We start from the raw sequence: 14,733 nt of genomic DNA, 5'->3' as shown, positions 1-14,733 counted from the left end.
TCTAATTCTTAATGATTCTGATTCTGATTCCTTGTTTTGATTTCGATTCCTAATAATTTCTTAACAATTCTGATTCCGAATCCTCGTTCCAATTACTTGTTCTGATTCTGATTCTGATTTCTTGTTTTGATTTCTTGTTTTGATTCCGATTTCTAACGATTCTGATTCTGATTTTTTGTTTTGATTCCGACTCCTAAAGATTCTGATTTCTCATTCCGATTCCTCGTTCCGATTCTGATTCCTCGTTTTGATTCAAATTCCTAACGATTCTGATTCCGATTCCTCGTTTTAATTTCGACTCCTAAAGATTCTGATTCATCATTCAAATTCCTAACAATTCCTAACGATTCTGATTTTGATTCTGATTCCTCATTTCGATTTCAATTTCTAACAATTCCAATTCCTTGTTCCAATTCTGATTTTGATTCCTAACGATTTTGATTCCTCGTTTTGAATTCGATTCCTAACAATTCCCGGTTCCGATTCTTTTAAGAGGTGTGGAGTCTGAACCTCTCCGTATATTTCAATCCCATGAAAATTTTATTTTTTATGAACTTTACTAGGAATTCCTCACAGGGCTGTTTTCAACTAGTGTATAAATGGTAAAGGTTAAATAGACTTGATTTATATAGAGCTTTATCACCACTGAAACAGTCTCAAAGCGCTTTACATATCAGCTCATTCACCCAATCACTCTCACATTCACACACCAGTGGGACAGGACTGACATGCAAGGCGCTAGTCGACCACTGGGAGCAATTTAGGGTTCAGTGTCTTGCCCAAGGACACTTCGACACATAGTCAGGTACTGGGATTGAACCCCCAACCTCTCGGTCAGAAGACGACCCTCTACCACCTGAGCCACGGTCGCCCCATTACATATACATTTTAAACCTGTGAACTTGAATGTAAATATCATAGATTTGGAAAGTTGTTCCCGGGACCAACTCTATGCACTGCACAGGGCTCTATGCTTTCTCTTTGGATTATTAGCATGTTAGAAAACACTCATAGAATAAATGTAGTAGCACTCACAGGTAGACGCTAACATGGTTATTGGTTAAATTCTGGGTGCGCTAGACCTCTGGACCCTGGACTCTGGACACACACACAGGTATGTCAGGGGCATCAGGTCAACATGGTCCCTGAGGGTTACCGAGGGCCTGCGGACACCGTGTTTGTGACCCCTGCACTAAATGGTTGAGTACTTTATGATGTATTTATGTAGTGTGTAGTTCCCCTTAGTTTGTTTGATAAGACTGTGTTTCAGTTACTTTGTTCAATAGATTTTAAATAAACCAATAAAAAAAAACTGTTTTATGTTTTTATTTTAATCGGTAGTTGTAAGAAAGTGCTTAAACTGAATGTGAAATGTAAGTGTCCCCACCAAGCCCCCATACTATTCAAACCCAGGAAACCAGTAGTATGTGATTGGTCAACATGTGTGGGAGGTTTAGTTGGGTTCTTTTTTTTGAAAGTCCACTCTCTGTCATACTATTTTTACTTATTTTTACCATTTGCCATATTTTTGCTCCTTCTAATGTATTTTGCTACATTACTCACATTTCTGACACTTCTACATCACATTCCAATGCCTTATAAACACTTATAAACCCTTTCCACCACTTTTCCACCTAATGTCACATATGTTGACCCATTATTGTCACTTTTAACCTCTTTTCACCATATTTCATGATTATTTTTGCCAATTTAACCACATTCACCATTTGTGGATAGTTTATTGGGTAATCAACTGAGTAATTAAGTAACTAAGATTGTAACTGAGTAATTAAAAAAACTGAGTAAAAGTAAATCCTGTGTCGTGTCTCCCCGGGTTATGATGTGGATGGTGAAAAAGGTGGTGTGGAAAAAGGATCTTCATTGAAACATACTTGCAAAATAATACAAAGTTTATTAAAACCAGCAGAATCAAAAACCAGAGCAGTGACAGAGGCCCTGGGAGAACAAGGGAGGTCAAAACATGTTCTGACGCAAAAACAGGAGACAGGCGCCTATATCTCTCACAGAGTTTTCAGACATGATAAACGAACAAAGGCCGGAGTAGATTCGTTTATGGTATGAAGCTGGAATTGGAGGAAGAGCAGGCATATGACCAGGGTGATTTCAAGGCTCACAAGACTACATCGCATCCAAACAGCAGGTCTTCAAAGGGTGACTGAATTTGCATTGTGAAACCATGTGTTCAACAGCATGACTAAGGCAATAGTCAGCTTTAAATGAAAAGGAATATTGCATAAAATGATTATCATATTGGTGTAGACTATACACCTCACCTGAAAGTACACCTCACAGTTCATCTTGTGCTCCGTCCTTCAGTGACTCTTTGATGGCGCGCTTGTTGATTTTTGCCGCCGCTCTAATGGCCGACTTCATGGCCGTCTCGATCCAGCCGTGAGGGGTGGCCGTGTGCTCGCCGGCGAAATGCACACGGCCCTCACTTCTGAAGAGCTCCTTGGAGTACTCCAGGTACTGGTAGGGGGTGAAGAAGGCGAAGGCGCCCAGGCTGTGCGGGTCCAGGCTCCACTTCTTCACCACCACGCCCGTGCACAGCTCCCACACGTGCTCGCCGTGGATGTTGGCCAAGTCTCTCAGAGCCATGTCCATCAGCTCTTCGTCGCTCGCGCCGAGGAAGAGGAGTGAGTCGTCGGCCCAGGTGTAGGATGCCAACAGGACGCCGATGGTGTCGTTGCCCGGGAAACCGTGGCTGGGGTAGTAGATGAATCGTGTTGGTCCGTCGGTGATGCTCTTCCCTCCCTGGATGCCGTCCCTATCCCAGAACCGCTCTCTGAAGGTCAGGATGACCTTGGTGGAGCTTGCGTAGTGAACGCCCCTCAGGGCCTCCATCTTCCTGACTGACAGCGGGGGGTCAAAGGTCATAAAAAGAGCCGCCTTGGCCGTGGTGGTCACCAGGACGGCGTCGCCTGAAACGCTGTTGCTTTGACCTGACGACCCATGACGTGTGTCGTACCGCACAGTGACCCCGGACCCGGAGCGGTGGACCTCGGTCACTTTGGAGTTGAAGAAGATGGGAACGTTGAGGACATTTAGGAACGCTTTGGCCAGAAGATCAGAGCCACCTTTGACCTCATCGTACCTGAAGTACACAGACTTTGTTACTTTTATAGTTCCTTAGTTATTTATTTACTTAATTTCTTCATACTTATTTACTTATTTGTTACTTGGTAACATAGTAACTTAGGTACATACTAAGTTACTTCAATGTTAATGATTAACTTACTGACCTTAATATTTACTTTTTTACTTACTTAGTTATGTAGTTCTTAGTTATACAGTAAGTAGGGAACCAAGTAACTGATTAACCAAGTAAGCTACAGAGTAACCGAGTAAGTCTTTGAGTACCGTAATACTAGAAAGTAACCCGCTAAGTAAAAGTTAGTATTTAAGTAATTAAGTTGGTAACTGAATAGTTTATTGAGTAAGTAACTGATAAGTTACTTAACTAGCTACTTTTTTTAGCTACTTACTGAGTAACTTACTAATCTTATAACTTACTTAAATGTTACCTACTAAGTTTCTTATTTCATAGTGACTTATTCATACTTCCTTAGTTGTTGTTTTGTTTTGTTTATTTTATGTACTTACCAATTTTCTTATTTGGTTAAAAAATTAACAAGTTACTAACTTCTTAGTTATTTAGTTGGTAACTACCAGTACTTTATGTGTTTTTGTTCCAATTTTGTTGTGATTTTGTGTATTTCTGTGAATCTTTTGTGTTTTTCTTAATGTTTTGTGTTTTTCTTAATGTTTTGTGTGCTTCTTGTTGTCGTTTCGTGTGTTTTTGTGTGTGTTTTTGTAGATACTTGTGTTCTGTTTTTTTGTTGTTGATGTTTAGTGCTTTTTTTATTTTTGTGTATTTTAATAGTTATTCATGTGTGTGTTTGTTAGTAGTTACAGTAAGTTATCTAATTTATTACATACTTGTTCACTCACTTAAATAAGTGACTTATTTAAGTAACTATGACTTACTTATGTAGTTGTTTGTTTACTTCCTTAGTTACTGTGATTAAGAATCACTGAGGACGGATTCAGGCTGGAAGGTGACTTCCTGGTGGTGTGAGTGTGCGTGTGCGTGCGTGTGACTCACTGGATATTGTCGTTGAGGTCGATGCTCATGTAGAGGATCTCGATGAGAGCCATGTGCATCAGACTCTCCTCTCCCAGCAGGTCACCGATCATCTGCACGCCCTCCTCGCTCACGCCCCCCTCACGCCTCAGGTAGTCCTGAACACAGGACACGCCTCTTTAGCCTGAGCTCAGCTCTCTGATTGGTCAGTGTGGTCTGTCCTACTCACCTTCAGAGAATAATGGTTGTACTTCTGAAACGCAGCTTTGCAGCCGTGGGCCTCCACTTCCTGTCTCATCTGCACAAGGACAAAGAACGCAGATATCAGGAGTCAAACCGACAACCTTTTAATGGTTGTAGCGCAAATCACTCCCAACAAACCGAGAAACAATAATTTACGTAGTAAACATCAGTAATACTAACATAATGAACATTGTAATACTAACGTAATAAACATCGTAATTGTAACGTAGTAAACATCGTAATTGCAACGTAATAAACATCAGTAATACTAACATAATAAACATTGTAATACTAACGTAATAAACATCGTAATTGTAACGTAATAAACATCAGTAATACTAACGTATTAAATATCAGTAATACTAACGTAATAAACATCGTAATTGTAACGTAATAAACATCAGTAATACTAACGTAATAAACATCGTAATTGTAACGTAATAAACATCGTAATTGTAACGTAATAAACATCGTAATTGTAATGTAACAAACATCAGTAATACTAACGTAATAAATATCAGTAATACTAACGTAATAAACATTGTAATACTAACGTAATAAACATCGTAATTGTAACGTAATTAAGGCCAGTAATACTAATGTAATAAACATTGTAATACTAACGTAATAAACATCGTAATTGTAACGTAATAAACATCGTAATTGCAACGTAATAAACATCAGTAATACTAACGTAATAAACATCAGTAATACTAACGTAATAAACATCGTAATTGTAACGTAATAAACATCGTAATTGTAATGTAATAAACATCAGTAATACTAACGTGATAAATATCAGTAATACTAACGTAATAAACATTGTAATACTAACGTAATAAACATCGTAATTGCAATGTAATAAACATCAGTAATATTAACGTAATAAACATCAGTAATACTAACATAATAAACACTGTAATACTAACGTAATAAACATCGTAATTGTAACGTAATAAAGGCCAGTAATACTAATGTAATAAACATTGTAATACTAACATAATAAACATCGTAATTGTAACGTAATAAACATCGTAATTGCAACGTAATAAACATCAGTAATACTAACATAATAAACTTTGTAATACTAACGTAATAAACATCAGTAATACTAACGTAATAAACATCAGTAATACTATCGTAATGTCATAAGTAGTACTAATGTAATAAAATGAGTAGTACTAACGTAATAAACACGAGTAGTACTAACTAAATAAACACGAGTAGTACTAACGTAATAAACACGAGTAGTACTAACGTAATAAACACGAGTAGTACTAACGTAATAAACACGAGTAGTACTAACATAAGAAAATGAGTAGTACTAATGTAATAAACACGAGTAGTACTAACATAATAAACACGAGTACTAACGTAATAAACACGAGTAGTACTAACGTAATAAACACGAGTAGTACTAACATAAGAAAATGAGTAGTACTAATGTAATAAACACGAGTAGTACTAATGTAATAAACACGAGTAGTACTAACATAATAAACACGAGTACTAACGTAATAAACACGAGTAGTACTAACGTAATAAACACGAGTAGTACTAACATAAGAAAATGAGTAGTACTAATGTAATAAACACGAGTAGTACTAACGTAATAAACACGAGTAGTACAAACGTAATAAACACGAGTAGTACTAACGTAATAAACACGAGTACTAACGTAATAAACACGAGTAGTACTAATGTAATAAACACGAGTAGTACTAACGTAATAAACACGAGTAGTACAAACGTAATAAACACGAGTAGTACTAACGTAATAAACACGAGTAGTACTAACGTAATAAACACGAGTAGTACAAACGTAATAAACACGAGTAGTACTAACGTAATAAACACGAGTAGTACTAACGTAATAAACACGAGTAGTACAAACGTAATAAACACGAGTAGTACTAACGTAATAAACACGAGTAGTACTAACGTAATAAACACGAGTAGTACTAACGTAATAAACACGAGTAGTACTAACGTAATAAACACGAGTAGTACTAACGTAATAAACACGAGTAGTACTAACGTAATAAACACGAGTAGTACTAATGTAATACGTACAAACACAACTTGAACACACCTTGAGCAGAGCCCTCTGCAGCAGCTGATCAGCTGACCGCCCCTTCTCGTCCTCTCGTAGTTGGTAGTGGAGGATGTCGGGGTTGGACTTGACGGCGTAGGTTCTGCGAAGAATCCCGTGAATAAAGTAGAAGGTGTTTGGGTCGTCCATGATGAACGGGTTCAGTTCCACTCCAAGTTTTTTGATGAACCAGTGGAGGATGCTGTGGAGACATCAGCTGTGGTAAGAATGGAACCAACCCAGTGAAAGCACTGCAGCTCTGGTCCTGGTCCAGTAGAGCAGTGGTTCTCAGCCTTTTTCAGACCGCAACCCCCAAAATAAAGGTCGGGGTCCATCCATAAAGTCCATTGTTCTCTGAATCTGTGATAATCACATTTATTTATTCATCTGAATAAAATCCACTGTTATCCAGGAACATTTATTATTATTATTATAGTCATCTTAAAGATGACTATAATATAACGTTTACAAAGTGACCAAAATGGTGGAAAGGGTGGTGGAATGGGATTTTTCAAAACCACAGAAAGTGGTTCAAAGTTGCAAATTGTGTTATGGAATTTATAATGTATGGAAAATTAGTTTTTAGCAAAATATGGGCATTAAACCAACCATTAAACCTAAAACATGGTGAAAAGAGGTTAAAAGTGCTTTGAAAATGGGAAAAAAAAATGTGTAGAAAAGGCATTGAAATGTGATGGAGAAGTGGCAGGAAGTTTATTATTATTATTTGGGACATAGTAGTACTATATAGTCATTATTAGATGTAAATCTTTGTTTTAATCACAAATAAAATGGGTTAAAAGTGACCAAAAATGGTGGAAAAAAGTGGTGAAAAGGGATTTTCAAAACCACATAAATTGGTTGAAAGTTGCACTTTAGTGGACAAAAAAAGAGAAAAAGTGGCTCAAAAGTGGAACAATTTGTTTAAACTGGCAAAAATTTGGGCATTACAAAGGGTGAATGTGGTTAAATTAGGGAAAATAATGATGAAATCTGGTGAAAAGAGGTTAAAAGTGACAATAATGGATCAACATATGTGACATTAGGTAGAAAGGGTTTATAAGTGATGAACATGTCTGGAAAGTGGAAAAAATGTGTAGAAAAGTGGGCTCAAATTGTTTCGTGAAGGCATCTTGTGACCCTTTCCCAGTGTCCCGCGACTCCAAAGGGGGTCCCGACCCAAAGGTTGAGAACCCCTGCAGTAGGTGTTACTAACCTGAAAGGAACCGTAGAGAGCAGCTGGTTGTGGACTTACTGGTGAAAGCTCGGGATCCTCATGGCTCCGAGGTCGGCGTACCAGCCGTCCTTTTCATGTCTGTACGTCTTCACGCGACCCCCGACCCGCTCACTGGACTCCACCATGGTGACCTGAGGAACACGTGGAGGAACCTTCTAGTTTCACAGCAGAGCTGACATTTTTAAATCTAAGGTAATCCATTTATCATTGATATAATATTTTATTGCTGATTTTAAATGTTTTTACTACTGATTTTAAATGTTTTTACTGCTGATTTTAAATGTATTTACTGCTGATTTTAAATGATTTTACTGCTGATTTTAAATGATTTTACTGCTGATTTTAAATGATTTTTTACTGCTGATTTTAAATGTTTTTACTGCTGATTTTAAATGATTTTACTGCTGATTTTAAATGATTTTTACTGCTGATTTTAAATGATTTTACTGCTGATTTTAAATGTTTTTACTGCTGATTTTGAAAGTTTTTTAATGCTCATTTTAAATTTTTTAATGCTGATTTTAAATGTTTTTACTGCTGATTTTAAATGATTTTACTGCTGATTTTAAATGTTTTTACTGCTGATTTTAAATGATTTTACTGCTGATTTTAAATGTTTTGTGGCTGATTTTAAATGTTTTTACTGCTGATTTTAAATGATTTTTACTGCTGATTTTAAATGTTTTTTTTACTGCTGATTTTAAATGATTTTACTGCTGATTTTAAATGTTTTTATTGCTGATTTTAAATGATTTTACTGCTGATTTTAAATGTTTTTACTGCTGATTTTAAATGATTTTACTGCTGATTTTAAATGTTTTTATTGCTGATTTTAAATGATTTTACTGCTGATTTTTAATGTTTTTATTGCTGATTTTAAATGTTTTTACTGCTGATTTTGAATGTTTTTACTACCGACTTTAATTGTTTTTACTGCTGATTTTAAATGTTTTTACTGCTGATTTTACCTTGTGTCCGGCGTCCTGCAGCAGTTTGGCGGCCGTGAGTCCGGCCATGCCGGCGCCAACAATGATGACGTGGTTGGATGTTCTGATACGTGGCAGGCCCTCGTCCAGCGTGTGTAGCAGCTGATCATAGTCGCTGTCCTCCAGACACTCAGAGAGGTTCTGCCTCAGGTCCAGAGAGTCCGAGTTGGCAGACAGCACCACCAGCAGGGCGCCGAGCATCACTGCAGGCGGGGCGGAGAACACCCTCAATTACAGGTTGGGAAAGTTTGCTTGTTCGAATCACAATAAAATCATTTTAAAACTGAAAATTTTAACAAAAACCTGAAAATGACAAATTTGTCAAGAACATTAATCCAAAATTTCAAGTGGAAATTATGAGCAGATGCTTTTAAAGATGGTGTGGTTTGGCCAAAAAGTGAGAAAAAGTACATTTGTTAATGCTAAATTCAAAGTTGCATCAGGACACCGGCCAACGTGCCGTTTACAGTGTTGTAATAGTAATGGGCGTGGCCCAGCCACTGTGATTCAGAGCTATTCAAGGATATGAGGCAAGTCTGGAGATTGTAAATGTAAAGTCTGGTGTAGATAGAGCTTTAGTTTAGTTGTTATGCTGCAAAGAAGTGGAACAAACTGCAGCAGAGCTGAAGTCAGCATCACATGTGAACATTTTTAAATCAAAGTTAAAGGAACTTTTTTTCTGATTGAGAAAGAGATTTTTGGTCATGTTGTTGATGATGTAATGTGTTTGTTAGATGATTTTAAGAATACACATCAACACACCGGAGCGGCCGTTTGCGCTGTCCACATATTTAGGTGAAAAAGGGATGAATAACAGGAGGAGAGGTGAGGGAAAAACGGCCAGTTTGAGACTGGTTTCCCTAAACAAAGAAGGAAATGTAAAACCAGGAGAAAAAAACATAAATTTAAGCAGGACACAAAGTGTTTCAGGGAATCTGTGAAATTTAGGTTTTTGAATGTGCGACATACAATGTGGGAGTTATAGTAGTAGTAGTTTTTTATTCAGTCATTTCATTCCATTAAACATGAAACAAACATTTCCATTATTTGGTGTACAGTACGACTGAAGTTAATACTTATTATGTCTAACCATGTTTACAAACTTCTACAAGACAAAAACACAAAGATTTATAATAAACAAGTGTCCAACAGAAGAGAAATACACATGTATTTACAATAGTTATTTTATTTTATGTTGTTTTATTTTTAAACTAATTCATGTCATTATTTCATTAATTTCATCCGTTATGGATCTATTAAAATCTTTTCATTAGTTTCTACTTTATTCATCCTGAGCTTATATATCTTTAATTATAGTAGATTATATATTTTTAATTATAGTAGATTTATATATTTTTAATTATAGTAGATTATATATTTTTAATTATAGTAGATTTATATATCTTTAATTATAGTAGATTATATATTTTTAATTATAGTAGATTTATATATCTTTAATTATAGTAGATTATATATTTTTAATTATAGTAGATTTATATATTTTTAATTATAGTAGATTATATATTTTTAATTATAGTAGATTTATATATCTTTAATTATAGTAGATTATATATTTTTAATTATAGTAGATTTATATATCTTTAATTATAGTAGATTATATATTTTTAATTATAGTAGATTTATATATTTTTAATTATAGTAGATTTATATATTTTTAATTATAGTAGATTATATATTTTTAATTATAGTAGATTTATATATTTTTAATTATAATAGATTTATGTATTTTTAATTATGGTAGATTTATATATTTTTAATTATAATAGATTTATATATTTTTAAATTATGGTAGATTTATATATTTTTAAATTATGGTAGATTTATATATTTTTAATTATGGTAGATTGATATATTTTTAATTATAGTAGATTATATATTTTTAATTATAGTAGATTTATATATTTTTAATTATAGTAGATTTATATATCTTTAATTATAGTAGATTATGTATTTTTAATTATAGTAGATTATATATTTTTAATTATAGTAGATTTATATATTTTTAATTATAGTAGATTTATATATTTTTAATTATAATAGATTTATATATTTTTAATTATAGTAGATTTATATATTTTTAATTATAGTAGATTTATATATTTTTAATTATAGTAGATTTATATATTTTTAATTATAGTAGATTTATATATAAATAAAAACAATAGGGACCCCAGCCCCCGAGCTTGGCCCCCTAATAAGCTGAAGAAAAAGACAAACTAATACAGTGTGTGTGTGTGTGTGTGTGTGTGTGTGTGTGTGTGTGTGTGTGTGTGTGTTTAAACACTCACAGAGTCTTCGTCTGACCACACACACATCCATTATCACTGCAATTCTTCTTCTTCTTCTTCTTTTTCTTCTTCTTCTCTAAAATTTCAAAAATTACTCGTTAAAATTATGTATTTTTATTTTTTTTTTAATTTCTTTATTTAAGTAGGGACAATACATATTAATGAACATTCAAAAAAATGTAAATATGCCAGATTGTAGCCAACGGCTGATTTCCATCTGCTGTCCCTAGACAGGCTGATGTAATAAAATGTTACACTTAACAATAAGACATAGCAAGACACAAAACAATATATAAAAAGATTACATACAGGACAGAAAAAAAAACAAAAACCATAGGGATCATAGAATACAGTAACATTACATGTTAAATGGAACACTGGGACCATGAACAACTACAGTCAAGAGAAAAGACAGGATGCTGTGGGCCAAGAAATGTACAGGAGAAAGAAAAGCAGTTCACTTCCACATAGTCAGGGTTGGTCAGTCACAGGAGTGCAACAATACATTTACTTTATCATAATAATTTATTTAAAGTGCCACTGTGCATTGCAAAGAGCCCTGAATTGCCTTTTAATAAAAGAAATTAAAAAAATAAATAGTTATATATATATTTAAAGTGCTATAGTGCATTGCACACAGCCCTAATGTGCTTCTTTCTTAAGATTTTTTTTTTTTTTTTTTTTTTAATTTAAAGTGCTACAGTGTATTGCACACAGCCCTAATTTGCTTCTTTCTCCAATTATCATTTTTTTTTTTTTAATTTAAAGTGCTACAGTGTATTGCACACAGCCCTAATTTGCTTCTTTCTCCAATTATCATTTTTTTATTTTTAATTTAAAGTGCTACAGTGTATTGCACAATAGCCCCAAGGTGCCTCTTTCTCCAATATCTGTACTTAAAGTGCTACAGTGTATTGCACGTAGCCCTAAGATATACCATAAAAATATTAGTTCAAATCACTTGTGGTCACAAGTCTGTGTTGAGCTGAGCCACTCCTTTAAATGACTTTTAAAAGTGTTAAAGCTGTGGTTGGTAAACTGTTCCACTGAACGCTGCCTTTGTAGGACAAGACGTTTTGACCAAAGGTAGTTTTTCTCGCAGGCATCTGACAGTCACCCCTGCTTATGGCCCTAGTGATCCTTGAGGCAGTTGTTCTGTATTTAATGTAATTATTAAGAGGGGGTGGAGCCAACCCATGTAAGCTCTTATAAATAAAACTTACATTTTTGAATTTTATGAAGTTCTCAAAGCTCAGTAGATAATACTTTGAAAGAATACTGCAATGGTGGTATGTAGATGGTTTTTTGTCTAGAATTTTCAAAGCTTTTTTTTATAAAGCCTCTCTATTAGTTTTATAATTGTTCCACCTGTCAGAGACCAGCTGGTTATACAGTAGCTTACATGGGAAATAATCATACAGTGCAAAAACATCATAGCAGCTTGATTAGTCATTGATCATCTTATATGGCTAAAGTTAGACACATTGTATTTAATTATTCTTGTTATCATTTTGACATGACTCTTGAAGGAGAGTGTAGAGTCTAACAACACTCCTAAATATTTAAATTCCTTCACTAATTGCAGTTCTTCATCTCCAAAATACACATTGGAGCAGGTAATATTGGAGGCCTTTTTATTAAAAAACATACAGACAGTTTTCTGTGTATTTAACTGGAAACAGGAAGTGATGAGATCATTCTGAATGTGAGTTAATGTTAATGTTAGAGTTTGAGCTGCTTCCTCAGATGTTTTGGCACTTGTATAGATCACTGTATCATCAGCGTATAGTTGCATGTCCACACCCTTGCAAACATCTGGCAGATCATTAATGAAAAATGAAAATAAAATGGGCCCCAGGATGGATCCTTGGGGGACCCCTAGTGGACAATCCAAACAAGATGATGTCACTCCATTGACCATGGTGGCTTGTTTTCTATTTGACAAATATGATGCCATCCATTTTAAAGCTTGGTCAGAAAAATTAAAAGATTACAACTTTGACAGGAGTATGATATGATTCACTACATCAAAAGCTTTTCTCAAATCTAAGAAAACTGCTCCTACATAACTGTTTTTATCCAAACTACTTTTTACTGTTTCTACAAACATTGCTATAGCAGATTCAGTGAGTGATGTGCACGAAAGCCAAACTGCATGGGATGCAAAGGAGTTTGTTCATACATTAAATGTTCAGTTAACTGTTTTGCAACCCATTTCTGGAGGACCTTTGAAAACACTGGCAGTATGCTAATTAGTCTGTAGTTATTCATATGACTTTTATCACCTGCTTTAAAAATAGGGGTAACTGTGGCCACCTTCCATGTATACGGTATAATGCAGTGCTTAATGGACAGATTAATCAAATGGGTAATTGGATATGTTAGGGCCATTTTATGAGTTTTAAGGAGGTCAACGTCAAAACCATAATAATCTTTAGCTTTGGAGTTTTTTATGATATTTATGATTTTTACAACATCTGCCTCATAAATAGGTTTTAATTTAAAGGTTTGACTGTTTGTGTCGTTAGGATATTTCTGGTGTTTTGAAACATGCAGTTATTTCTTCAACAGAGCGTAGGAACGATAAGTTCAGCTCTTGTGCTAGTATAGCACAATCATTCACTAGCTGCTTGTTCATTTCTTTTTCTGCCTCACTAGAAGCTTATTCATGTTTTGCCAAATTTGTTTTCCATTTCCATTGGTATTTTTCATAATATTAATAAAAAAATTTGCTTTTGCTTTTCGTGTTTCTGATGTTACTTTATTTCTCATTGATGTATATTTTTGTCTGTCCGTGGTCAACCCAGATTTAATTGATGTTTTTAGTAGCTGATCTTTAGTTTTTATTAGATTCAAACAATTAGAGTTTAACCATGGGACACAGTTCATTTTCTTCCTTTTAAACGTCATTGTTTTTGTGAAGGATTTATAAACTTCCTGAATTTCTTTAAGAAATATTTCAGAGCATGTTTCAATATCATCACATGAAGTTACATTTTCCCAGGTCAGATCATTTAAAGCTTTCCCAAAATGTTGTTGTTGGTTCTTGGGTATTTTGATGTTTCCCTGAGTAGTTGGGAAAGGAGTGATCAAAGCGTTGTTGAGTTCATTTATGGTCTGAAAGACCAATCAATAGATTATATGTTTTATTGATCCTTTACGGTTTATTTGTGAAAAGCAAATCTATTCTGGATGTTGAGTGATTAGTGATTCTGGTGGAGTTCTCAATTAATTGAGTAAGATTAAACTGATCGGTTATTAATTTCAAATTTTTCCTGTCTTTCTTGTCATCCCAGTTTATGTTGAAATCACCTAATAATATGATTTCTTTCTTATGATTGCATGTATTTAGGAGACCTTTGAGTTGATCATAAAAATCATTTTTAGAAGTGGGTTTACGACAAATTACAGTCAGTGACATTTCAGCAGAAAGAAAAATATTTACACCAACACATAACGTAATGTTACTTATCCATACAGTTTGACATATAATAAAACTCCTCCTCCTTTCCCTCGATCCCTGTCTTTTCTAAATGTATTAAAACCTGGTAACGTTATTGCTGAGTCTGTGGAAACACTATTTAGCCACGTCTCAGACAAGCCAAAATAATCTAGATTTGAATTACATATCAGAATCAGAATCAGAATCAGAATCAGAATCAGAATCAGAATCAACTTTATTGGCCAGGGGTGAATGAATACACACAAGGATTTTCTTTTGGTGACCTGTGCTCTCTCAGGTAGTATAACATTAAATAATA

At 34.4% G+C, this 14,733-nt stretch overlaps 1 protein-coding gene across 1 annotated transcript; it reads right to left on the bottom strand.

The window, feature by feature from the left end:
* Positions 1 to 2,239: 2,239 nt before the first annotated feature.
* LOC114480136 (L-amino-acid oxidase-like) lies at positions 2,240 to 11,025 on the bottom strand. Its single transcript, XM_028473996.1, has 7 exons — positions 10,973 to 11,025; positions 8,646 to 8,866; positions 7,696 to 7,808; positions 6,441 to 6,642; positions 4,335 to 4,403; positions 4,127 to 4,263; positions 2,240 to 3,115 (listed from the first exon to the last, which is right to left on the bottom strand). The coding sequence occupies exons 1-7, from the start codon at positions 11,001 to 11,003 to the stop codon at positions 2,308 to 2,310; spliced, it is 1,581 nt and encodes a 526-aa protein (XP_028329797.1). The 5' UTR covers positions 11,004 to 11,025; the 3' UTR covers positions 2,240 to 2,307.
* Between the last annotated feature and the right edge of the window lie 3,708 nt (positions 11,026 to 14,733).

Source organism: Gouania willdenowi, chromosome 18 (assembly GCF_900634775.1).
Source record: "Gouania willdenowi chromosome 18, fGouWil2.1, whole genome shotgun sequence".
Classification (NCBI taxonomy): domain Eukaryota; kingdom Metazoa; phylum Chordata; class Actinopteri; order Blenniiformes; family Gobiesocidae; genus Gouania; species Gouania willdenowi.
This window is presented reverse-complemented; position numbering and strand designations above follow the sequence as displayed.

Coding starts and splice junctions, on each gene's coding strand:
- LOC114480136 (XM_028473996.1), bottom strand. CDS start 11,003: ATGGATGTGTGTGTGGTCAGACGAAGACTCT. Junction 4,404..6,440: donor TGCAGAGGGCTCTGCTCAAG/GTGTGTTCAAGT, acceptor GTCCTTGTGCAG/ATGAGACAGGAAGTGGAGGC. Junction 3,116..4,126: donor GACCTCAACGACAATATCCA/GTGAGTCACACG, acceptor TGTGTACTTCAG/GTACGATGAGGTCAAAGGTG.